Consider the following 27,207-nt stretch of genomic DNA (forward strand, 5'->3'; position numbering starts at 1 on the left):
TGCCACGGATCCTGATTAAAACCCTGTCTACTCACACACCACACACATGCATGTGCATACACACATACAAGCACGCACGCTCGCGCAAACACATACAGGCACGCACACACACATACACACACACACACACACACACACACACACACACACATCTTATGCTCATCTGCCACGGATCCTGATTAAAATCCTGTCTACTCACACACATGCATGTGCATACACACATACAAGCACGCACGCTCCTGCACACACACATACAGGCACGCACGCAGCGCACATACACATACTGTACACACACACACACACAATGTATACTGCAAGAGGGAGATTTTAACTGACAATTTGTCCTCATGTCACTGCAGTCCCTGTATCTGTCTGCCTCAGGCCCACTAACACAGGTGCAGGGGCCTTTCATTCTGTCAAGAGCAATAGATCACCTCACACAAGGCCCCTCCCTACTCTCTCTGTCTCTATCACACACACACACACACACACACACACACACACACACACACACACAAACACACACACACACACACACACAATGCTGCATGCGTTGGCAAAAACAGATGCTCAAACTCCACACAGTAAGAACTCACCAGATGTCACCGTATAACGTATGAAGCGCTATTGTTTCAGATATTTTAATTTGATTCCCTGAATGTACAGATAATTCAAAAATCAAACCAGCTTCATTCCGACTGCCGGAAAGACAAAAATACACACTGGAGGCGCAGCGAGTCCCGCCGAGAGACGGCGACAGAGATGAAAGGGACACGGGATGAACGTTTTGTCAAAACGCGGCATGAACCTCCATCTATTTTAACAACTGCATTCATAAGCAATCCTGGGGATCTATGAAACGTATCCTCCCTCCCTCCCTCTCTCGCTCCCTCCCTCTCTGCCTGCTGAGACAGCATCTGGGCGAGCTCCTGACATCCGCAGGCACAGATTCATTTCTGGGAGGGAAATAAAAAGTCCCCAGTGTGAAATGATCATTCGGATACGTCGCCCTCCTCAAAGAGGAGGCGTGCTTCCAGCTTCCGCTTCAGGCTAGCGGAATGGCGTCTGTGTTTGCTTGTGCTACGGTATTGAACTAAGCCTTGAGGAATTTTCCATCCATGGAAAAAAAGATACAGAAAGGTATTTGTGCAGACAGATGCTTTGCTGTCTCCGCCCTGAACCGTATTTGCTGTAAAGAGGTCAAACACATAATGCATATTGTAGAAGCATCACATGCTCATATTGTGTGTTCATTTCAAGTTAATTTCCTGGTTGCCCCCGCTGTTGATAAGGTCATAACGGTAACAGAGTAGTACACACTCATCTCCAACCCTGCGCATGTTTTGGAGAAAGCCAGATGCTCTTCCTCATTCCTGTTGTCAGGGTGAAGCATGAGCTGAAACCCCTTCCTGTCTCGAAAGGCAATCATCCTGTTGTTGGCAATTTATCAAGCCCCTGGTTCACAGCCTCCACGACTCTGCTGTCACAGCCCAGAGTACCTGCTGCCTCTAAATCAGCCTACTTCAGCTAAACACAGAGATGACGTCTAAATACTGAGCTCACTAAATCACTCTGATGGTGGGCTAACTGCAGAGTGCACACACATGGAAAATGAGAAATGAGCTAGCCATTTTTCGCTTGTCTCCTCTGAACTTCCCTTTCTAGACATAATGGTTAAGCTTCTTGACAGGTAGCAAGCTGAAGTCCGGGAATAGTGCTGTGCAGCAGGAAGGCTGGGTGGCCATTTTAGTGAAGCCTAGCTAACGAGACGGGGGACACTGCGAGGCCAGCTCACACCCTGTCCGTCCCCACGCCTGGTGGTCGCTGGACCGTGAACCTCACAGATCAATTCATTAGCCAGGTTTGAATGTCACGAGGCGAGACGAGCCGCCATGTCACTTCTTCATCAGCTCCTCGGCTATTCTGTGCACTTCCATGTCAGAAAGGATCCAGGGGGTATGAAGACAATCACTGACATTCTCAAAAGAATTGGGTTTATTCAATAAAGACGCGTTATGTTTAGCCCTGCATAAACGTAAGCTCGTAATGTTGGATGTTCAACTCACAATATTGACCACAATATATCTCTTCATATCTTCAGGCTGTGTTTGTGCACATAAACAAACATAGAAGCACACAAAGCACCTATAATAACCAACAAACACATAAATAATCAGAGCTAATCATTAAACACAGACTATCTCCAGAGAGTGACACCGTTTACCATTGTCTTTATATCCATAAAGAGGACATTCTGAATATGTGAAAACGGGTAAAAATGTCAGGGACTGACACGTTCGATCTCAGGCATTGCATTGGGCCTATGGGACTAGTTAGAAATCAATTTGAATGTCTGTATCTAGCTGCTCACAGCTGGGGGGGGGGGGGGTCCTCATACTGCTCTGCGAGGACAGCAGAGCCCTGATAAGCATCCCACTGGTAAACACCCCCCTCTAGTGGATGTGCATGGCTACTGTTATTATTGCTTTACGTGACTAGTCCAGTGACAATGGACAAGCCTAAGTGTTGTTAAATCAGTGGGTTTACCAAACAGGCTATGATTTATTATTAAGAATGATTTTTCTATAACAATTTGTATTGTATTGCTTGTCCCCAGAATTCACCACAATAGCACTGAATTGACCCGATACTAGACTTCTGCATTTTACCTGTCTTGATATCTGAGACACTTAAAGTACTTTTAAGAAGGAGTCTTGTATCATGGTCTCCACCTCTTCCACCAAAGAGCTGAAGTCTGCTGGACACACCGTGTGTGTGAGACCGCTGTCCTCTCCCAGGCACGCCAGCACGCCTCCGTGCATCTGCGGTCGGGACGCCACCGAGCCCAGTGCCCTCAGCTGCTCCAGGGGAGTGTGGGGAATGTTCCGGAAGCCCAGCGCTTCCAGGACGGCAGGCGCAAATTTCCCATAGTGGGCGGTGGAGCAGATCACCACTGGACAGCGGCGGTCCTGTAACTGGTCCGCCGCCACCTTAGCCACGGCCGTGTGCGTGTCCATGACGTAGCCCGTCTCCCGGTGAACCTTCCGGATGGCGGCCAGACAGTCGTCCTCCGAGCACCAGCCGGCCAGAACGTCCTCCTGAACCCTCCTGAGTAGCGACTCTGGGATTCTGAAGTGCTCGTCTCTCTCCAAGCGCATGAACAGGTCCCTGACAAGATGGCCGTCTCCGTCCGAGACGTGGTAGATGAATCTCTCCAGGTTGGAGGACTTCAGGATGTCTATGGCAGGGGAACGGGACGCGAGGAGCGGCCGGTCTCGGAGATCAAACTCCCCGGTGGTGATGAAGTCCGTGACGATTCGGTTGCGGTTGGAAGCGCAGATGATTTTCCTGATCGGGACGCCCATCTGCTTGGCGTACAGGGCGGACATGGCGTTGCCGAAGTTACCGGTGGGGATGCACACATCGATGGGGTCTCCAAACTTGATAACGCCGTCTCGAAACAGATCCAGGTAGGCTGAGGTGTGGTATACCACCTATGAGAAATGGATAAATATGGTATTACAGTGTAATACAGTAACGCTGCTTTTGTCTTAAAAGGAGCTACAATAATAGTGGTTGATGATTAATTATAGCGGTATTAATACACAGGTTAAAACCTTTTTTATTCTCTTTAATTCTCTATATCTCTATATCTGTTCAAAGCAGTTAATAACAGTATAATAACACTGTAATAACACCAAACTGACCTGCGGTAACAGGCGTGCCCAGTTGATAGAGTTAGCCGTGCTGAGGACCGTTCCGTACTCCACGGCCAAGTGTCCCGTCAGACCCCCGTCACCAAACATCCTCTTAATGCTCCTCTGACAGAAGTCGAAGTCCGAGAGCACGCCGGCGGCCTTGGCGTTCCCCCCCCTGTGGCCCGTCATCTGCAGCTTCTGGACCTGGCTCACCCCGTCCTCAGGGAAGAACACCAGCACGGCCGTCCTCCGTCTGTCGCCGTCGCCCAGGCTGCTGAAGCCGCTCAGCACGGCGCCGCCGGTGTCGCCGGACGTGGCCGCCAGGATGAGGTAGTTACACGTCCGGGGGAGGCAGTAGGCGAACAGCTGGGGCATCAGCTGCAAGGCCAGGTCCTTGAACGAGGCGGTTGGCCCGTGGAAGAGCTCCTGGACAAACTGGTTGTGAACCAGCTTTTTTACAGGCGCAACCGCCTCGCTGGCGAAGTTAGCGCCGTACGCCTTGAACACCATGGTCCTGAGCTCTGTTGCGGGCACATCTACCGGGTGTATGCATTTTTCAAGTATGGCTAAAGCTCGCTCGGGGTAGGACATGTCGGCTAATCTCAGCCATTCTCCGGCATCGAGTTTTGGGAAGCCATTTTGGGGGATATAGAGACCTCCGTCTGGGGCTAGTCCCTCCACTACGACGTCGCTGAAGTACTTTGGGTTCTGGGACGATCCATTCTTCTGGCTCCTGGTCGAAATATAGGTTTCCGACTCCGAGTTTTGGTATCTCTCCACAGCTTGGAGAACCTTCTCTGCTACGTCCTCTACGGAGTCCCCGGTCCCACACAGCACCCTGGCGTCCAGCCATTTCTCATAGAACGGTCTCCTGTAGCGCAGGATCTCCCTCATGGACACGCCCGCCTCCTGGCCCACTATCCTGTCCACCTTCATCCTGGACAGCCTCCGCAGGATGTCCTCCGACGCCACGTCGAGGTACACCACCAGCCCCGTCCGTTTGAGGTGCTGCATGGCCACGCTGTGGAGGGGGTTGGACGCGGTCAGGGAGATGACACTCCCGGAGGCGGAGAAGTCACACAAGGCCCGGCCCTCCTCCTCCAGGAAACGCTCGCCACCGACCTCCGCCAGCTTGGCGGCCACGGGCATTCCCCACGTGACCTCCAGGACCCCGTCGTCCACGTCGATGACGGGCACCCTCAGTCTGTGAGCGACCACCCTGCCCACGGAGGTCTTCCCTGCGCCTGGTGGGCCCATGAGGATGATGTTCGGCTCTCCCATCACCACCGCCTTCTTGGTGGACAGCTGTGATGCAGTGGTAAAGGGGGCGGGGCTCCAGTGCCGCCTCAGAGCTCTCAGGGCAACACGCCTTGTGCCACTCAACAGTCCCATCTTCAGAACCAGTTTCACGACTTGGCTGTGAGAGGGTGGTATAGTTTTGAGGTAGTTTATTCAATCAAATCTGGTAGGAAGGTGTCCGGCAGTTTGTTTGGTTATCTGAGACAGGATGTTACACTGTAGGAATAGGTTAGTCAGACTAACCTGAACATGTAGACATGCATTCAGTTTCTATGTACTAATTTATATTTTAAGGGAGGGTTTCATTAAAGCTTCCTTCTTTGAATGCCTCTAGCTTGTTTCTGCAATTCACATTCAGCATTCTGCGCTTGGATCACTGCTTTAGAGGACATGAACCAACGTTTAATTACGTTCACTTATAAATTACTTGTGAGTAACGTGGAATGTTTACTTCTTTTTACACACAAAATAGCATAAATAATATTTTACTATACCTGAAAATTGGTCTATAGATTGCACGAGACTAAAGCATGTGTGTAAACATGGAAGAACTTAACTACGGCTCCATAGAAGGGACAAATTTGGTTGACGCCGGTGTAGCTGTCATGGAGCAAAAGGGCGAAAGAACAAGGCATGGTGTTTTGGACACTTTGTTTCTTCTTTGATATTAAACGATATCAGAGAAATCAAGACAGATCCTACAACCAGAGCCGTAGCCTGCAAACTGACACGCGATATTTTTGCATAAATTCACAGAATTCTATTGGATTGGAATAGTCGACGTCACATTCCTAGCAGTTGCTATGCAACAGTATCACGGGGAGTGTGTTGTCAAACAAAACATCACTTAACCAATGTCACAGGGTTGGCTAACTAGCTGCTTTTGAGTGCTCTTTATTCTTCAGGGGCATATTATCCCATCAATATGTCGACTACAATTTATCCGCCAGAGAGTATATACAACCTTATTCCAAGAGAGGAGGTGAAAATAGAAAAAGACCCAAGGTAATTGATGGATTAGCGTTAGTCTAAATTAGCTAGCTAGCTAACGTTAGCAAACAAAAGTTGTGTCTCACTAGCTAGTAGCCAGCTGATATTGCACTGTACTAAATTCACAGAGGGTTTTGTTGATTTAATCTTGCCTAATGGTTGAATGTGTGTTTTTTGTTGCTATGATATATATTTATTTAAATCAATTGTTTTTATTGCATCTTATTTCTTCTAGGTATATGTCAAAGTTCAGGACACAAGTTAAGCACGAGAAAAGGCAAAATAAGGCAGTAAACAAGACCATGGGACCAGCAAAAATAGAAGTGCCATCTCCAGAGAAATACCTGCTCAAGCACTCTAAGGAACCCACACTTCCTGAGAGTAAGCAACCATTAGACGAAGTTTCCATTAGTCAATTTGAGCCTCAACCTCTCTACTCTACACTGTGTATTCTGTATTCTGCATTCCCAACTTTTTACTGTAAGTTTCTACCACTGAAACCTGAAACACCAAATTTCCTCGCACAGGGATCATTAACGTTCATATCTATCTAACCAAGTTCTATTTTGAATTTCCTCAGAGAAACCTTTCTCCTATTCTGATGACGATACCAAAAAACCACAAATACCTGCCAAGACAGACAACCCACTCATGGGCATTCACACCAAAAAGAACTTCATTAAGACAAATGCTGTGGAGAACATCATGGCAGTGCCAAGGAGAGCACGGCCTATCTACGCCGACACCAGAAGTGGAGACAAGCAGCTCCTGGAGAATTCCGGCCTTGTCCCCAAGTACATGAAGAAGAAGGTGCGTTTCTGTGCTCTGCTGATGATGCTTTTTCTTATCCAGCAGGTGGTGACCCGAGCTTGTTGTTCTCTTCATTTTTCAATCTTCAGTCAGAAAATGCTGTTGTTTTTAATCAGGACTATGGAGAGACGCCTGCGTACCTCCAGCAGCGGAGGGAGGAGGTGCGGAGGACCCAGCAGGAGTACGACGACTACATCAGAGAGCGCATGAAACAGGGGGCCATGAAGCAGCTCTCCGGTGACGAGAGGCGGGACATCCTTCAGGTAAACGCTCAGGACGTTAGAGCGGGTCGTCCAGTGACAACGGGGTCGGCGGTTCAATTCCCGGCTCCTCCTGTGCACATGTCAAGCAAGACCCCAAATTGTTCCCAGTGAGCAGGCTAGGCCTTGCAAGGCAGCTGGCCGCCACTGGTGTGTGAATGTGTGTGTGAATGGATGAATGAGAGGCCATTGTACAGTGCTTTGACCGTTCAGGTGGAAAGGCGCTATATAAGTGCAGTCCATTCACCATTTACAAGTAGCTGTGATCCAAACCGGGGCTGATACAGGTGGATGTTTCAGTGGAGAAACACTGCGCTGACTACCGGTAGCCTGCAGAAACAAATGTTGCAGAATGAAATACTGCAATAGCAATGATGAAAAGTGAATTTGAATTTCAAATTTCAATGTAGTCATTTTGAAAGACGTGTGCCTCTCTTTGAGTGTTGTAAGCTCTGCTGACACCGAGAGTCACTTTGCTGACCCGGGCTCATGCATAATTCATCGTTACTTTGCATTAAGGAGAGGGCGTCTGCCGATGACCCCTATGCCTGTTAGTGACGGGTGGTTCTGGCTGTTTCAGGGGCTGAAGAAGAACTGGGGCGAGCTGCACCATCAGTACCAGGGTCTCTCAGTGGTCACGGACACCACACCCAAGAAGAACCGCAAGGAACGCCTGGAGCGGGAGATGAAACAGCTGGAGAGAGACATCGACTTGATCGAGAGATACAAGACCATCTACGTAGCCAACAGCTAAGACCTGCCCTCACTACTGATCTATATTGACAAGTAGCCTAGAAGTATTATAGACAAACTTTCAATATGTAAAGAGAGAAAAACTGCCCCATCAAGTCCTGGATTTGAATTTCCATCTCCCTTTCTCCATCACCTCGCTCTCATGGTTCCAGCAAAATAAATTGCAGTTCTATTTCATATTGTTTCAGTATTCATTGTCTTCATTTCGTCGGGGGTTACAGCTTGTTTTTATAATGCTGTCATCAGAGCGTTCTGAGTAATATATAGGTAAGGACTGAGTGACCACATATTGCATGACATGACCTTTCAAATGCATTTTTAAATCCTGTTCAATATTAATGGTAATCATGTAATTTCATGGACAAATCGTGCTGTTATCTTCATCTAAGCTTCTGAGGAGGAACACGTAAAAAGACTGACCACAGTTAGCATGACGTGACCTTTCAAATGCATGTTTAAACCCTGTTCTTTATCATCCTAACGGTAATCGCGAATCCTCACAGATAATGTCGGTGAATGTTAAAAATGGAGAAAGTGAAAGTTCCTCTCAAAGCTCCTCTGCCTCAGTGAGCACGCCCGCCCGCACACCCGACACACACATCACATGCCGCTGATTAGCAAGCACCCCGCACACTTAAGCATTTAATTCTGTTGTCCGCTCACAAGGCCGAAACACAACCGTCTCTGTAGTCACACAAATACATTCAGCATGACCAAGACACGCGAGCTTTCTCGTTGGCTAATGTTCGATAGTTTGGTAACAGTTTGTGGTGCTTTTGAACACCGTTGGGACAAGCTGAACAGCAGTGACAAAGTTGGGAATTCTTAATCAGTTGGTTTAACAGGTCATCGGATTTACAGTAGCCTACGTTTGGACAGACACCATGGAGGGGGGACAGAGACGCATGGAAGCAGGAATTGTGGTAAAAAAAAACAAGTTTGCGAACTCTACTGTAGCGCATTTAACCTTACCGAGGCGTGTGACCTGATGAGTCACTCCAGCCTCATGCCTGCATTAATTGCCAAAATATCTATTGAATGACCAGGCTAGTAGATGTTGTTCAGGTGTTTTTCTCATGAAACCGTAGTGTGTACTGTGTACCAACGCACCTTGTATCCTTTGTTTTAGATAAACGATGACTGGCCTGGATACAGTCTTGACCTGTTCACTTACCCTGAGCATTACCATGAAGATATTGAGAGTGTGTACATCCCACACGGGGTTATCATGGACAGGTAACGCATTCTCGTCAAGACCTTCGTCAGTAAATACATGTTTCCTGACATTAAACAGAGATATTATGCTCAATATGATTATGTGCAATATTGACACTATATTTAACATGCATATTTCAATATGCTTTCAGTATGCAAATGCACTTTGCCGACATTGCAAATTACAAAAATTAAAGTAGAAAATTATTTGAGCTTTTGAATCAGTGGAATATTATGCTTCATGATGACAACAACAACAACAAAAAAGTTGTTTTGGGGTAATATCCCCTCAGTTTGGGACCTGACCTACTTTACCTCCCGTCTTCTGCTGGTGCACTCGTTTCCCTGTAGAGGCTGAAGCCTCGTTTTCTACCACATGTGGAAAGGAATGCTGGAGCCTTCCACATCAAGCATGGTCAATTCACCCCTTCCTCTGTCATGTCCCCCAGCCACTATAAACACAGCAGCAGGACCAGCCTTGGCGTGTGAAGAGTATACGTCTCCATGACCTAGATAGTGCAGTTCTGTTTCTATTTGGTAGCAGCATAGCTGGGTTAATAGCATTCAGACCAATTCAGGTTTTTTTTTTAAATATGGAGGAATGGGCACCATCCCATTCCTTAGTAAACTACGTTTCAGCTCTGTGATATTGTATGTGACCCCAGATTCAGTTAAACATGGCGCACATACTATATACTGTAGAGACACACAGACGCCTACACGTTCCAGCTTTCCTAGAGATGTATCTTGTGATATTTGTTCCTATAGGACCGAGCGGCTGGCTGGCCACATCATGGACGACATCGGGGACCACGACATGGTGGTGCTGTGCGTCCTGAAGGGAGGGTACAAGTTCTGCTCGGACCTGGTGGAGTTCATCAAGGTGCTCAGTCGCAACTCCAACAAGCGCCTGGAGACCAGGGTGGAGTTCATCAGGCTGAAGAGCTACCTGGTGGGTGACATCACAACCAAGAATAGGATAGAACGCAATCAGAAGTCTTTGTGGTCGTACAGAAAACACTACTGTGTGTTAACAGGCGTCGCTGGTCGGTATAGCTTCCACCCTCGCTATGTCCACGCTGGGTTCAAACTCGGGTCCTGTGACTTACGAATACACGTGACCGCCTCGAATAAACACCAGACAGGCCACCAAAAAGCAAGCAATCCCATGGTGCGGGTGGTCTGTGTTTATATTGAGGATTGAGTTGACTCAAGCCTGAAGGGTAGTGCATTTCCATTCTCTAGGAGGTCCCTTTTGTTGTTATTATGACTGAATACTCTAGCTCTGCACCTGTACTACAGCCATATGTCCACTAATACTCTCTATCTCTACCTGGACTACAGCCATATGTCCACTAATACTCTCTATCTCTACCTGTACCACAGCCATATGTCCACTAATACTCTCTATCTCTACCTGTACCACAGCCATATGTCCACTAATACTCTCTAGCTCTGCACCTGTACTACAGCCATATGTCCACTAATACTCTCTATCTCTACCTGGACTACAGCCATATGTCCACTAATACTCTCTATCTCTACCTGTACCACAGCCATATGTCCACTAATACTCTCTATCTCTACCTGTACCACAGCCATATGTCCACTAATACTCTCTAGCTCTGCACCTGTACTACAGCCATATGTCCACTAATACTCTCTATCTCTACCTGTACTACAGCCATATGTCCACTAATACTCTCTAGCTCTACCTGTACTACAGCCATATGTCCACTCATACTCTCTAGCATGCACCTGTACTACAGCCATATGTCCACTAATATTCTCTAGCATGCACCTGTTCTACAGCCATATGCCCACTAATACTCTCTATCTCTGCACCTGTTCTACAGCCATATGTCCACTAATACTCTCTATCTCTGCACCTGTTCTACAGCCATATGTCCACTAATACTCTCTATCTCTGCACCTGTTCTACAGCCATATGTCCACTAATACTCTCTATCTCTGCACCTGTTCTACAGCCATATGTCCACTAATACTCTCTATCTCTGCACCTGTACCACAGCCATATGTCCACTAATACTCTCTACCTCTGCACCTGTACCACAGCCATATGTCCACTAATACTCTCTATCTCTACCTGGACTACAGCCATATGTCCACTAATACTCTCTACCTCTGCACCTGTACCACAGCCATATGTCCACTAATACTCTATCTCTGCACCTGTACCACAGCCATATGTCCACTTATACTCTCTACCTCTGCACCTGTTCTACAGCCATATGTCCACTAGCTGAATAAGTACAGCTGGAGATACAGGCGTGTCCCGGCCAGACGACGCTTGATGACATCACCCTGACTACAGTGTTTATTACAGCTCCTGTCTCTCTAACCTGTACACTAACGGTGGCTCAGAGGGGTCAAGACACTCGACTTCACTCTCTGAGGTCTGGGTTTGAATGTCACCTGGCCACATTACCACGTTGTCTCTTTGTGTGGTCTGGTATTGTTTTGCTGTCCAGTTCAACTAGGTGGATTTATAAATAAGGGGTACATTTGTCTGACTGATATCACTGATATCATCTCCTCAGTAAAACGAATTGTCATACAGAAAATGGCGTACCGTATGTTTGTTTAGTGAGGCTCCTCCCAGCTCAGCCCAGGGGGATGACATCATCTGGCTAGTGTGTTTATTACAGAGCCTGACTCCCTCTTATCTCCAGAACAGTGCTGGAGAGACCGGCTCAGGGGGATTGAGAGACCGGCCTTCTACCCCAGGGAGGTCTGGGATCGAATCTCTGCTGACCACTAACTCATCTTGCTTCTTTTTTGTTCTCTACCGCAAAGTGATTTTTTATATCCTCATCACATGACGATTTATATTTTTTATTTAGTTATGTAGACAAAATCAAATCCTTTCGATATTTGTGGGTGGAGGAGTATTTGTAGGATGGAAAGATTTAATCACATTTAAGAGTCGTGTGTCATTGTTTTATTGTTTTACCTTTGTGACCTCAACAGTGTCCTAATAGGTTTAAGTGAGCGTTAGGACAATCATCGAGGTGGTAGAATTATCTGCAACAAGGTGATTGAATTGAATATGACTGCATGAAGCTTAAACTTGGCCTTGACATATGGCCATCCTGCGTCTTGTTTATGGTGATTATGTTTCCTCAGAGCTGTTTGACATATCTCTTATACGTATGTAGGCCTACCTTCCACTGCCACTAACCCTGCCACTAACCCTGTTCTTTCTGCTGGGATTACAGTGAATGCAACATTATAATGTCCACAAGGTGTCACTGTTGCGCCGATTTGGCATTGGAGCTGCAAACTCGAGGGCATCTCAAGGGCAATTGATTCTGGGGCTGTGCTTACTGTGCTCTCAGTAAAACAGACAGACAGACTGCTGCTACCACGGCATTCTATAGTAACAGATTCATTTATTTGTATCCTAGGAGACAATGTCAGGGGGATGACATTCTATATCCAGGTCCAGATTCACAGTGATGTTGACTATACTGTATATGATATAACATGATAGTGAATATATAATTGATACAACAATCTAGATATCACTCTGTATTTGGTTGTTGTTATGTACTGTGTGTATGCATCTTGAGTTCATGCTCTCCTAGAACATCATATTTTGAGCCTCACCATTAAGAGTGACAGCGATTATGCTGACGCTCATGGAAACTGCTTTCTGCAGGGTAGCCACTTTTTTGTGTGTGTGGGGGGGGGGCAGACGTTGACATGCTGTTGGTGGGTGGCGTTGACATGGCGTCGGGGTTATCTCCTCCATGTCTGAGGCCGCATGGTGGCGTCTGCCACACACGTGTGACGCCGTCTGTGTGACGACACAGTCTGACCGGTCACCTTCATGTGACCCCGCCCCCTCCCTCAGGCTCCTGTCCATTCACACGCCTCCTGATCTCAGAGAGTGTGACCTGTGAGATTTCTATCATCGTTCCTCCAGGCCGGTAGTCATGCCTGTAGAGTAGGGCTGGGTTCAAAAAATCGATTCATCGATTCTGAATCAAATGATTCAGAATCGATTCATGAATCCCAAAATCGATCTTTTATTTAATGAATGAATGAATAAATGAATGAATGAATAGTTCATTAATTCATTCAATGATTCATTCATTCATTCATTTTTGGAAATCAGTATTGATACCCAGCCCTTGTATTGATGTGTTGTATAACTTGGCAGTCATGTAATTACTTATTAGTTAATTAGTTACAGCTAAAAAAAAAACAGGTTTTAGTAACACTAACCGAATCGATATTGAATTGAATCGAATCGAATTGAATCGTGATAATCGATTCTGAACCTTGTGAATCGGACTCGAATCGATTCTTGAAATTCGACTCGATACCCATCCCTACTGTAGAGGACGATAGAGGACGCGGACTCTGGATGTAAATCTCACCATGTGTATAAAGTCACTGTGTTGTAATTCATGCATGTCAACCAACTGTGTTTCTGCTTTCTCCCCAGAACGACCACTCGACTGAGGACCTGCATATAATAGGAAGTCAAGATCTTTCTGTCCTGCGAGGGAAGGTACGCCCAGGTCTAATCATGCCACTCATCGCATTTTACTTTTCATAATCCTGGTTTACATGAAATTATACCAGATTAGTTTGTCTAAAGTTGTATTTGATGTGTAATGTAAAAAACCCACACACAGACCAGTCACAGAGAGAGCCACTGATAATACACACCGTAGTCGTCTGATGTCTGTTCAACACTTTCACTCTTGAACGCCACGTACGTCTCCCATGATTCCTAGGGATTATTACACGTGATTTCAAGCCAGGGTTCTATCAGTCCCACTGGTCATAGCTATAGGCAAAGAGACTGCTCTGAGATTTCAACACGTCATTGTATCGTCAGACGTTGTCACCAGGTATGGCTCTCGGTTCGACTGAGATACTGAGAAGTGATCAGCGATGCTAAATGTTGAGAGGAGTTATCAGTCAGCACGTCGGGACAGAAGACACAAACATACTGTACTTTAAGCGAAATGCGTATGTGGTTTAGATCGGGGTCGCCCGGGCAGTGTGAGAGACGAGGGTCGTGTCAGGGGTCTTCCTGGAGCAGAGACAGACGAGCCAGCCACTGAGCGTCATCGTGATCTATTCCGCCGGTCACACATTCAAGGTTTCTCCCTCACAACCGCCCTCTTTGTCCCCCCTCCAGAGGACTGACTCTGTGGTTGTAGTCGTCACCATGGTGACGGTGAATACACTCCCACGCAGGGCAGTGGAACATTCCCGCATGGCAGATTCACTGATATCGGCCGTCTTAAAGTTATTGTGACGGGGGGGGAATTATGCACTATGATATATGTTGTATTTGTCACAGAAAGCAGTGGTTACGGGTGCACATGCTAATGTAATTGTGGGCAGTTTTGGGAGTGCCGCCCCCTCCTGGATAGTATGCATACCTACATCATGGCTGACCATATAGAGGACAGGACACACGCAATGTCCTCCTTTCTCTCTCTCTCTCGCCCTCTTTTTTTCTCTCTCTCTCTCTCGCGCTCTCTCTCGGATAAACACACACACACACGCTTCCCAAAAAACACAACTCTTTTTTTTTCCTATTCTGGGTAAAAACAACAGAGCAGGTGAACAGGTCAAGAGGTGCTGTCTTACTATCACCACCAGATCTTCTAGGGAGTGTACCGGTGGTCTTCCATCAGCCTGTAGAATACCAGCTCGTGGCTTTATGGTGCCAGGTCTTCGGAGGGGCCTATCCAGTGTCTACTCTTTCTAGTCCAGCCCGCAGGCAACCAATAATACTTGACAGAGGCACTTTTTCTTTATTACAGTGCTTGATTTGAGCAAAACACCCCCACGGAATTCTGAAGTGAGCTTTCCCTAATTCCCAGTGTCATCGTGGAAGATGGAACGTTGAGGAGGAGGTCTGAGTTTATCGAGCGTGAAAGCAGATTACGCTGCCGTGCGGTATACTGTAACAGAAACCTGATTGGTCAGTCAGTTGATTTGATTGAGCGGAATTCTCTGCATGTGGTTCAGATCGGGCGTCCCTCCTCCCCCCTGGTCGCTAGTGGGGAGGCACTTCCTGGTTGTATTCGTCATACAGTATCAACTACAGCCCAACCCAGGCCACGGGGCGCAGCTGGTTAAGAGGCTGCAACACTGTCTGGAAACGATAACGTCAAATAGTTCCATCTATAGTGATTTTACTACAGTATCTCATTCTTCAGCTGATTTGTTGTATATGATAATGAGAAGGTCATGCAGAGTGGGGGGGGGGGGGTGCTGACACAGTTGTCTTTGGCTGTGGCGAACCTTTCTGAGATACAGATACATTCTGTGGGCTACACTATGTGGCAAAGCTGGTTAGTTGGGCCCAAGGTAGTTATTTCCTGCAGTTTTTCTCTACATGTCCTATAGGCTTCTTCTTCTTCTTCTTCTTCTTCTACAAGCTATGCAAGGCGGTTCAGGTGAAAGCCAGGCAAGTCCCAGAACGTTGGCGGTGAGCCTGCATTCTCTCCGAGCACTGGCCTCCAACCATAGATACTCCCCACCAGTCTCACAAAGAAGCCTATACAGCCCGGCCAAAGGAACGGGCTGTCGTTTGAATCACTGCACCAGAGAAAAGTGTGCAGCACCAGGACACTTAGAAGTGACTTTTCACTCACTGTGAACGGACAATAGTACATTATGAGGCAGGACAATGGCGGGTCTGTAGGTGTCTAAAAGTTAGAAGACTCTAAAGTTAGAAGTGGCAATGTAACTATAACTACAGTCTTACAATTTCCTCTACTTGGCTGTGCATGTTTCGTATTGTTTAAAGTTCACTTGTGTCAAAATGTGTTTCTCTCACTCTTTTTTTTTTTTTACATGTCACCAAGAATGTGCTGATTGTTGAGGTAAGTGTCAATATCATGTCATGACAGTACAGTGTGTTAATGAACATGACATGGTGGACGTCATAGCTTGATAATGACTCAAGTATGGACCCAGAGATTAAATCACATCATTTTCGTACTTTCATGTCAATGTTAACCCTGAATGATTGTGCCACCCTCATAGTGATCTTGATTGTGAAACCTCTCTTTGAAGGTAGGGTACATGACCGGCAGCTCTCTTGTTGTTTCTGTGTCTTGAAAACAAAGGGAGATCAAGAGGTATTTCCCTTTGAGATCAGGTTACACATGTGAGAGTTTGCAGGCTGAAGTCATCCACTTGTAAACACTGCAGCACATGAAGGCTGTTCACCCCATTCTCACTCTGGATGAACATACAGCACACACACATACACACAGACGCACACACATATGCACACACACACACACACACACACACAGAGACACAGACACACAGACACACACACACAGACGCACAGAGACACACACACACACAGACACACACACACAGACGCACACACACACACACACACACGCATAAACACTGCAGCACATGAAGACTGATCGCTCCGTTCTGACTGGTGGAAAACAGCATTTGTGAGATTAAATGAGCACAAAGGGCTTTGTGTAGTATATGTTTCTACACACAGACACGTACAGTACACACAAAAACACACAGAAACACACGCACACACACACTCACACACACACACATACTACAACCATGCACAATGTGCAAGCAACCATTTCCTAGCTCTTAGGCTAGACAACGTGATGTGTGCGTGCGTGTGTGATAAGACACGCTCATCTTAATGAGTGTCGTATCACGGTGTTAGTCGTCTGTGTTCTCCTCTAGACTGAAACACTTTCACATTCATGGCCCTCTCCTCCCCTTAGGCGATAGTCGACACAGGAAAGACTATGAAGGCCCTTCTGAAGCATGTGGAGACCTTTGAACCCAAGACGGTGAAGGTTGCGGGGTGAGCCAGACAGTCAGACAGCTCTCCCCAGCAGGGGAAATGCCAAAGCCCTGACACAGGAAGAAGATGTCACTCTTTCCCTGTGGCTAGTCAGTCTGTTGCTATGCATCGGAGAAAGGCATGTGTAGCCTCCATCCGCAAGGTTTATCGGTAGCCAAATGCTCCGGTCGGCCATGATGTCGCTTAGTCCTTTGTAATCGGATCACCCAGTAGCCTTTTTTAACCTCAAACTACAGTAAGAAGTAGAGAGAATACGTTACGCAATAGCGCAAACGCTTCCTAGTCGCCGTCATCCCCGCGCAGAGCCGTCGTAAATGTTTGATGCCGGTTGCAAAACATTGCGGTTTGAGATGAAATGAAATCTAATCGCGCTGATTTATCTGACAGGGTAATTGAGATCAGCGTGGTTCAGGGTTGTAATGCTGTCATGTCTGTTTCAGCCTGTTGGTGAAGAGGGTCTCCGATGGGGTTGGAAGTCCTCCAGACTGTGAGTGCCTTCATCCCAACTGCCATCCTCCTTCACTCGGCCAATCGTGTTCATCGCCGGCTATTCACCCTACAAAGGGATGTTTGTCTAGTTGTGTAATGTGTTGCATGTTGTGTGTTTTCAAAACCCCAGTTGTTTGTTGCCGTGTTGAGTGAGCTTATACTGTAAACGTTACTGTAGATACAGCTACAGCTCTAGCACACTTTTATCTAAGACATATGTTTCACCGCAGTAAAGATCTTAGTTCAGACACTATACTGTAGCAGACCTCATGTCACCTCTAGCAATAGGCCGAATTTATGAACGTTTTAAATCATACAAGCGCTGACGCACTCTCATTTTTACGTCTCTCTGTTTGTCTCGGCAGATGTCGGATTTGAAATCCCCAACCGCTTCGTCGTTGGCTACGCCTTGGACTACAACGAGTATTTCCGTGACCTGAATGTAAGGCCACAGTTTTGCTGCGCTTCCAGAGCTCTCCCTGCTGCTCTGCGCTCGACCCTCACAGGGCGGTACTGTGCGAGGGGGGTGGGAGACAGATCGGGGAGTCAACACGGTAAATCACTGACACGCTTGTTGTCCCCCCGGGCTGTGAACCCGCCCGACAGGTAGTCTTTTTTTTAGCGAGGGCGGGGGGCAGGGATAGGCATAGGCAAATCAACACTGTAAGCTTCGGGGGACGCATGTGTACACAGGTGAGCCTGTGTGTGTGTGTGTGTGTGTGTGTGTGTGTGTGTGTGTGTGTGTGTGTGTGTGTGTGTGCGCGTGCGTGCGTGCGTGCGTGCGCGTGCTCTGTATGTTTTTCCAGACTTGCGCCATACCTCATGCCAACACTCCTAGCATGTTAAACTGAGTTAGTGCATTCTTATGTGAAATTTACTGTCCTTATCTCTGTGGGACTGGCTACAAGTCAACATCTGATTCATCTGAACTACAGCACCCATACTGTGTGTGCGTGTGCGTGTGTGTGTGCGTGTGCGTGTGTGTGTGTGCGCGTGGTTTTTACATTTCTTAGTATTTTTATATGGCGCTGGAAGGAAAGTGAGCAGTGGAACGCAGGGTTAGGACCTGATTATCTGGCACTTCCTCTCCTATTACTAGAAGATCTCTATGATGATTATCATCTTCATCAACAGCTCAGATTCCCCAAATTCTGCCCAAAGATATCTGCATCAATAGTTCACATCCCAAAAAAGAGTAAATATTTTATATATTAAAAAGGTGTGATTTATAAAATTGTTCCCATTCATTTATCTCCCAAATACAGTAGGCTACATACAGTATCATCAAACATTCCTCCCCAGTGTTCTGGTAAAAGCGTTGACAAAACAAGTATTTAAACCGTACTGTATGCAGAGAATGATATGGGCTGTAGGCTGAAGAAGTAACCGAAGAAACAGGTTGATCTACAAACTGAATCAGCGAGAGAGAAAGTGACTCCTGACAGGGAGAATCTGACCTCGCATTCCAATGTTCACCCTCCCTCCCAAGATCTCTAATCACTCCACACACCTCCCAAGATCTCGAATCACTCCACACACCTCCCAAGATCTCGAATCACTCCACACACCTCCCAAGATCTCGAATCACTCCACACACCTCCCAAGATCTCGAATCACTCCACACGCGTGCTGTCTGGGGGGTGGGGGGGGTGTCCTAGCAGTCAGCGCTGCATCAGATGGGACGGAGCAGACTAACAGAGGGACGGTCTGTAGGCGAGGAGGATTAAAACATTTTTCTGTCACTTTTTATAAACTACGGAAGTGTTGCTATTTAGCATCTGACTGACAGCCCCCTCTCTCCCCCTCTCTCTCTCTCTCCCTCCCTCTCTCCCCCTCTCTCTCCCTCTCTCTCTCCCTCCCTCTCTCCCCCTCTCTCTCTCTCCCTCCCTCTCTCTCCCCCTCTCTCTCTCTCCCTCCCTCTCTCTCCCTCCCTCTCTCTCCCTCTCTCTCTGTCTCTCCCTCCCTCTCTCTCCCTCTCTCTCTCCCTCTCCCTCCCTCTCCCTCCTTCCCTCTCTCTCCCCCTCTCTCTCCCCCTCTCTCACTCTCTCTCTCCCTCCCTCTCTCCCCCCCCTCTCTCTCTCTCTCTCTCTCCCTCCCTCTCCCTCCCTCCCTCCCTCCCTCCCTCTCTCTCCCTGCCTCCCTCTCTCTCTCTCCCTCGCCCCTCCCTCTCCCTCTCTCTCTCTCTCTCCCCCTCCCTCCCTCTCTCTCTCTCTCTCTCTCTCCCTCTTGCTGCAGCATATCTGTGTGATTAGTGAGGCGGGGAAGGTGAAGTACAAGGTCTGAAAGGAACAGGAGACGTCATTCAGTATCTGACCCCTCTGAGAGCAGAACACCAGAATGGTTCAGTATCTGACCCCTCTGAGAGCAGAACACCAGAATGGTTCAAACACACACGTTCTGAAGAAGAAACTTGATTTTCTTCTTCTGTTTGGAGAAAAAAAAAAACTTGTTTTGTTTTTATACGGACATGTTAATGTTTCACTTCGCTAATGCTTTTATAACTGTAAATTGTGTTATGGACTGTAATGACTCATTAAACATTAACATTGTCTGTGAAATGTGCTCTTTTTCTGAGGGACTACAGGTAAAACGTGAGAATACTAGGAATGAATAGCTTTGATCATGCTGTGTACAAACAAGAATAAGAATGTAAGTAAGGCAGCTATCATGACGTCTCTCTCTCTCTCTCTCGCTCTCACTCTCTCCCTCTTTCTCTCTTCTGAACCTTTCCTCTAGCTACACCTCATCTGATGCTTCTGCTGTCCTCATTATGATAAGTATGAGTTGAATTCTACTTTCATTTCTGTTCTAATATCTTGTATTATTACCTCCTCCCCAGTGACAGCGCAGGGCGAGAGGTAATGTTTTCAGTGATGTGCGTGCGTTTCTTCGTGGGTGCGTGTGTGTGTCTGTTAGCAGGATTACGCAAAAACTACTGGACCAATTTTCACAAAACTCGGTGGAAGGGTGTAGTAGGGATGCCCCAAGACGTCATTATATGTATCTATATCTGTTCAATCAACATAATTATCTGTATTTGTATTTGTATTCGGATAGAAACCAGGAGTGGGTGTGGTTTATACCGGAAGTTGTGTTCAATCGTATTTTCTAACAACTTAATATTCATTGGCAATTCAATTTTTGAGCATTCAATGCATCAACTTGATTTGATGTTGGCATATAATTAGTTCTGAAATATATTTCCACGTTCGAGTCCGCCCACTAAAGGTTTGCTGATTCTAAATTGAAGTTCTCAATGGAGTGCAACAAGTTAACAATTCTATCTGATATCAGGATAACTCAACTGGGATGTGATGGAAAACAACTGTGAAATAAATCAGTAGATGGCGCTGTGCTACCATTTGCCAGCTGTCACATGACTAGCAAAGTTCGCTCTCAGAGTCAAGACAACATGAAGCAAGCAAAACGGAGTTTGGAAATGAATGATGTGCGCTGCCAAATGTGCAACGCTGTTTTAAAACTTGAGCAGCTCTACTATGACAATGCAGGCAGCAGTACCACATACGTAGTAAACATCCACAAGCCTCATTTCATCTATTTTTTTAAGTTATTGTCTAGTTGACAATAACGTTACGTTATGGCTCAAGCCATTTTCCCTCCGAATAATAACGAGCAGCTTAGGATAGAAAAAATATCTGTTTCCAAGGCATTATATGTGCCTTTCCGAATAGCGTATCTGTATTCGGCCACACTCTTAGGGTGTAGCATGGTCCAACTTAGAACCCATTACATTTTGGAGTGGATCCGATGCACGGGTCAGGTCCTCGGGCCGCCCAAACACAGACGGACTGGCCATTCACCTCCACTCATTTTTTGGACTATGACTACGCAAAAATTACTAAACCGATTTTTATGAAACTCAGTGGAGGGGTGTATCTTGGGCCACCTTAGAACCCATTGAATTTTGGAGCAGATCCAAATCACAGGCTGGATCCACGAATCGAAACAAAACTTCGAATGAAGTCAGCTCCGTGTGAGGGTGCTAGAGCAATGGGGTTTGGACTGGGGTGTGCGAGGGGAGAGCCTGGCTGTGACTCAAAGGGGGCTACACAGAGCCACCCATTCACGGCCCAGACAGCCATTCACCTCCATTCAATTTTGGGACTTGGATTACGCAAAAACTACCAGACTGATTTTCATGAAACTCGGTGGAGGGGTGTAGCATGGGCCAATTTAGAGCCCAATTTTGGTGTGCACAGAGCCATGAAATGCATTCAGGGGCGGAGGTCTGTGCTCTCTGAGCACCATTTGTAGTCTAATAATGCTGTTGGGACTGTGATTCTATCATCTTGTGTATGTGTTTGTGTGTGTGTGTGCGTCTGTGCTGTGTGTGTGTGTGTGTGTGTGTGTGTGTGTGTGTGTGTGTGTGTGTGTGTGTGTGCGTGTGTGTGTGTATGTGTGTGTGTGTGTCTGTGCTGTGTGTGTGTGTGTGTGCTCGTGTGGCTGACTGCACAGGAAGGGGGTGTGTATCGGAGGGGTCCCGTCGTAGAACAGAGTGTTCTTGCCCAGGGAGCGTGTGTAAGGAGCCCCACAAAGGAGCTGTATGTTCAGATACAGAACAGTCCTCCCCCACAACCACCTTCACCAGAACCACCAGCAGGGCTTCAACAACCTCCCTCAGCAGAGGGACTGTTGGTGGTCGGCAGTTAGTCTGAGCCAAAGACTTGTAGTAAACAGTTTATCTCTACTCCTGTAGTAACACAGTACCATTGCACACACATATTAAAGCAGCTTTTCCCTTGGCTAAAATCCGCTCAAACCTCTTTTAAGATCTTGTTCGAACCTCTTTTTTTTTTAGATCCAAAGTAGATTCTCTGTATTAGGCAATCCCTCCCTTAAAAAGACTCAAGACTCAAACCTCACAAGTCAAGTACTGATACACAGTACTTCTCTATAATGTAATAGACAATAGTGTTATCTGATAAGACGCGCGCGCACACACACACACACACACACATATACAAAGCCTGGATAGACTTTATAGGCATGAAGAAATAAGCGTGGATTAATGCGAGTCAAAAGTAAACTCTCACCAGCTCTAAATTTCTTTCGACAGCGCCGACACAGACAGACGTTTTAATTCAGGTCGTCTGTCGGCGCAGTCGTATAACGAACACAACGGTCGGTTGGAACTCTGAGACAGATGTGCTGCCTCCCTCTGCCAACCCTGCTCCGTTTTCCAAGGGCCGGAGTCGGGGATCAGCTGACCACTGGGAGGCCAACGCCCGGACTCTGCTTCCATCTGTCACCAGTTACTGCTCCCGCTGTTTGGGGCCGCTGGTCTGGTCACTTAATTCTGTCCAAATGAAGCTTTTGTATACTTTGTGGTCAAGTATCTTATTCGAATGTTTTGTATGGTTGTCAAAAACTGTTTTTGAAAGAGACCTTTCATCCAAACTGTGATGGGCATGCAACACACGTGCGTTCTCGAGGGGGCGTGTTGTAGTCTCTGGGTGACTAAAAGTCAACTGTGCGTGTCACTGGACTAGGTTTCCCAGCATGCTCCACTTCATACAGCACAGCACACACTCAGGGAGGGTTGTTATGCGGCTATGCGCACTTGCCTCTTAATCACCTGAAGATCTTAACAACCATTACACACACGCACACACACACACTTTTGTTCAGTAATAAATGTCTCTCATGAGAGGTCTGTGATCTAAAGAAAATATGGTCTTAGGATTCCAGTATTCTGTCAGAGGATGGTGCATCTAGGTGTCTACAATCTCAGACCAAGATGAAGAGATACCACCGGCTCTCCCGCTGACCCCTGGATGGTACCGAGCCTCCCTTGCGTTTTTTAGGTGTTCCGAACATAACCTTTTCCCCTCCGTCTCACATTCGACCCCTCGGTGAACGCTCCATTACCGGACCAGCGCTGTCTGTGCCGTGCCTGTTGACATAACCGAGTCACAGAACAAAATCCATTCCTAATCTAAGCAGCTAATTGCAGTTGAGGCCTGTTGTTGTAAATGCTTTATAACTTCAACTAAAATTAGGATGGAAAAATTTGGTTTCTCATAGGCCTACTCTACAAAAAAAAACTCCAGTAGGACCCCAGAGGGAGGGTAATGGATGACCTGCAGCTAAACAACGCTCTCTAACGGACGGCTAGTGTGATAAACAAGCCACTGTTTAGTTCAGACTGGATTCTCTGACCAAGAGAAAGGAAATACAGGCAAAGAGGGGCAGGGAGGTGGAAAGAACCTCGTCCCGGTCAGTGTCAGGTTGCGCGGGCATATTGACTTGCACACCTCAGCGTACGGGGCTTTGTAGCCGCGGTGAAGATATATCTGATTCCCGTACGGAAGTGTGGGGTGCATTACATTTTCGCCAGTCCCGCAATGCCTGAGAACGTCTGTTAATACCACGCTTAACCTCGGCCCAGATAAGAAACCGTCTTTCAGCCTCAGTGTCGGTTTAACCCCCAAGGGCATGGATTAGCGAGACAGCAGAGGTCAATTGGACAGGGCGTGCTAGGTTACCTACCTACCGTGTGGCAGCGCCCACAATGACAGCCATTGTGTCACTGCTTCGGACTCTGGGTCCCCTTATCAAAAATCAGCACTCGGAGGACGGTTAACTTACCTAAAGTCACCCCCCCCCCTCCCCCGCCCCCCCTAGCCCCGACGCTACCATGGGAACCTGACCGCCATTGTCCCTCACCTTGAAGCAGGATCCAGCGAGAGGGGATTCGGGACAAAAAGCCGGCCAGGGTTCTCATGGCGTGTCTTTGTAGTGCGCCGTCTGGGGAACAGAGGACGGGGGCCGGGCAGAGGAAACGGGCTACAGGTGAGCCCGGCACAACACAAAAGGAACAAAACGGGAATTGTGCATTTGAATGGCCACACATGTATGCACTTGACATACGAAGCCGCCGCTTAAACAGAGAGGCGCGATTTGATTTCAGAGTACCGGGACGACAGGTGAGAGCGTGTTTACTCCATGCAACCTGTTTTGCTGTTCTACCTACAGTAGCCTCGCGTCACCAGTCTCTCCTCAGGGAGGAGCGCCTGCTGTCTATTTACTTCACTGCCTTAAGCCCGCCCCTTCTTCCGGCTCGAGCCTGTAGAGCCCGCCTCCTACTTCCGCTTGCTTTATTTACATCGATGGAAGAAAACATGGACATACCTGAAGAAATATTTCAATAAGTCATGGAAGAAGTGTCCCAGATACATAATATCACACATTACAAACATTACAACAACTGTTCTTCCCCTCTAGACCGGCGAAACAATTGCGAAAGAGACAAGCCCCAGGCTAGTTCTACCTTAGAGAGCTGGCCACCTTTATGTCAAGGTAGCAAGTTTTGTAATACTCTGTTGCCTGTCTGAACATCACACATAACCAGTGGTGTAGTGGAGGGTATAGAGACGTATACGGAGTATACCCAGTTCTTTATCCATGGACCCACAGTATACCCACTTCTAATGTAAAAACTGTAACATTTCTGCTACAGGAGTATACCCACTTCTTTAATCAGTGTATACCCAATTATTTAATCACCAGTACAGTCCTGCACATAACTACTGCTTTAATAGGATATCTTTTCATGCTTATGTTCTATGATTTGAAACAGACATAACGTGTGGACGGATCTAGGCCTTAAATCTCTTCTGTGCAACACAGACTTGGAGAAAAATCAACAGCCTACCTTAAGTATCTCTGGAGCTATAACTCAGATTAATCCTACTCTCATACAGTATACACACCCTGTAGATACTCTCTCTCTCTCTCTCTCTCTCTATCTCCCGCTCTCTCTCCCCCTCTCTCTCTCCCTCCCCCCCCTCTCTCTCTCTCTCTCCCCCTCTCTCTCTCTCTCCCCCTCTCTCTCTCCCTCCCCCCTCTCTCTCCCTCTCTCTCCCTCTCTCTCTCTCTCTCTCTCTCTTCCTCTCTCTTTCTCTCTCTCTGTCTGGTACACTGTGCTCCATTTAGAGGCTGACTTGCCACAGGGGTTGATCTATTGGCTGATGCTGGATTTAATCCAATCACACAGCTTGTCCCCATGCAGCTCCCCTTATACAACTGTGACACCAGTGGTTCCCTTAATTAAGTACCTACCTACTGTACCTACGCACCTACCTGCCTACTGTACCTTCCTGTTGAACACTGTTTGACCCAGCCTTAAGGCTTGGCTGTTGAACATAGCATCACATGACCAACTTGGTGAAAAGAGTGTTTTTAGAGACAGCTAAACTCTTTATGTATGGAAGAATAGACTAGAGATGATGCGTCCCCCAGGGAAAGACTCTTTCACACGCTGGGCTTGGCATGGAGTGCTGTGCTGGTCAGTCCTCCGGAGTCATTTCCACCTGGCCTTAACCCACAGCTTTGATTGGGGACTTGACGTGATCTTCTTCCATGGCAAGCCTCGTGATCTCCTCTCCCCTCCTGATGGGTGGACCCACTCTGAGAATTACAAATGTTCTCATCAGGACCTGTCCATTTCATTTCAAACCTTTATTTACAATAACTTTACCCTTCCTGAAACATGGTATGGGATGGTATATGATCACTCTTCCTGAGACATGGTATATGATCCTGAGACATGGTATATGGTCATCCTTCCTGAAACATGGTATATGATAGTAAATGATTAACCTTCCTGAGACATGGTATGTGATGGTATATGATCACCCTCCCTGAGACATGGTATATAATAACCCTTCCTGAAACGTGGTATGTGATGGTATATGATCACCCTCCCTGAGACATGGTATATAATAACCCTTCCTGAAACGTGGTATGTGATGGTATATGATCACCCTTCCTGAGCCATGGTGTATGATGTATGATCACCCTTCCTGAAACATGGTATATGATGTTATATGATCCTTATGATCCTGAGACATGGTATATGATTATGATGGTATATGATCACCCTTCCCGAGACATGGTATATGATGGTATATGATCACCCTGCCTGAGACATGGTATATGATGGTATATGATCACCCTGCCTGAGACATGGTATATGATGGTATATGATCACCCTTCCTGAGACATGGTATATGATGGTATATGTTTACCCTTCCTGAGACATGGTATATGATGTTATATGATCCTTATGATCCTGAGACATATATGATGGTATATGATCACCCTTGTGAAAAAGGTATAAGGCACGCACATCCGCACTAAAATCCAGGTGCTGGACAGAGAAACGTTAGCAATAAAAAAGAGATTGTCCGCATCACTGGTATAGCTCACACCGTCTGAGGAAGAGCCGGGAAGGCTTGAAACGTTACACACGCTAGGGTGTTAACCTAATAAATCAATTGGGGGCTATAGCAGTGATGCGGACAATCTCTTTTTTATATATGATCACCCTTCCCAAGACATGGTATATGATCACCCTTCCCGAGACATGGTATCTGATGGTATATGATCACCCTGCCTGAGACATGGTATAATATGATGGTATATGATGGTATATGATCACCCTTCTGGAGACATGGTGTGTGCTCACATGGAGAGCTCTACACGGCATGAGCAACGTGTGGAAATCCAACCTAACCCGTGAAACCAAGCTCCACTTCATTGATGCCAGTGTGGAGGCCGTTCTCCTGTATGGTTGTGAGTGCTGGACCCTGAACCACTCCCTGCAGAGGTCGCCGGACGGATGCTACACCAGAATGCTACGTGCAGCACTGGACATAAGTCATAACACGCACATCAGTATTGAAGATCTGTACGGAGAGAAGCCAAGGGTGAGTGGGAAGATAGCAGCAAGGAGAATGAGTCTGGCTGGGCAGTGTTACAGACACCGTGAGCTTCCGGGTAGCAAGCTGGTGTTATGGGAACCATCTGATTG

The 27,207-nt window shown here is 47.0% G+C and overlaps 3 protein-coding genes across 3 annotated transcripts; 2 read left to right on the plus strand and 1 right to left on the minus strand.

The window, feature by feature from the left end:
• Positions 1–2,690: 2,690 nt before the first annotated feature.
• On the minus strand, positions 2,691–4,961 carry thnsl1 (threonine synthase like 1; the record flags this gene model as incomplete). The annotated part of the gene is made up of 2 exons (XM_084443585.1): positions 3,708–4,961; positions 2,691–3,494 (listed from the first exon to the last, which is right to left on the minus strand). Exons 1-2 carry the CDS (start codon positions 4,953–4,955, stop codon positions 2,691–2,693), a joined length of 2,052 nt encoding a protein of 683 aa, XP_084299711.1. The 5' UTR covers positions 4,956–4,961.
• A 961-nt stretch (positions 4,962–5,922) lies between these two features.
• enkur (enkurin, TRPC channel interacting protein) lies at positions 5,923–7,811 on the plus strand (the record flags this gene model as incomplete). The annotated part of the gene is made up of 5 exons (XM_084442826.1): positions 5,923–6,002; positions 6,223–6,368; positions 6,568–6,797; positions 6,914–7,060; positions 7,638–7,811. The coding sequence occupies 5 exons, from the start codon at positions 5,923–5,925 to the stop codon at positions 7,809–7,811; spliced, it is 777 nt and encodes a 258-aa protein (XP_084298952.1).
• An 883-nt stretch (positions 7,812–8,694) lies between these two features.
• Positions 8,695–19,710, plus strand: prtfdc1a (phosphoribosyl transferase domain containing 1a; the record flags this gene model as incomplete). The annotated part of the gene is made up of 9 exons (XM_084443723.1): positions 8,695–8,733; positions 8,940–9,046; positions 9,794–9,977; positions 13,500–13,565; positions 15,889–15,906; positions 16,801–16,883; positions 17,324–17,370; positions 17,738–17,814; positions 19,608–19,710. 9 exons carry the CDS (start codon positions 8,695–8,697, stop codon positions 19,653–19,655), a joined length of 669 nt encoding a protein of 222 aa, XP_084299849.1. The 3' UTR covers positions 19,656–19,710.
• Between the last annotated feature and the right edge of the window lie 7,497 nt (positions 19,711–27,207).

The sequence above is a fragment of the Borostomias antarcticus genome (assembly GCF_949987555.1).
Source record: "Borostomias antarcticus genome assembly, chromosome: 9".
Taxonomy (NCBI): Eukaryota; Metazoa; Chordata; class Actinopteri; order Stomiiformes; family Stomiidae; genus Borostomias; species Borostomias antarcticus.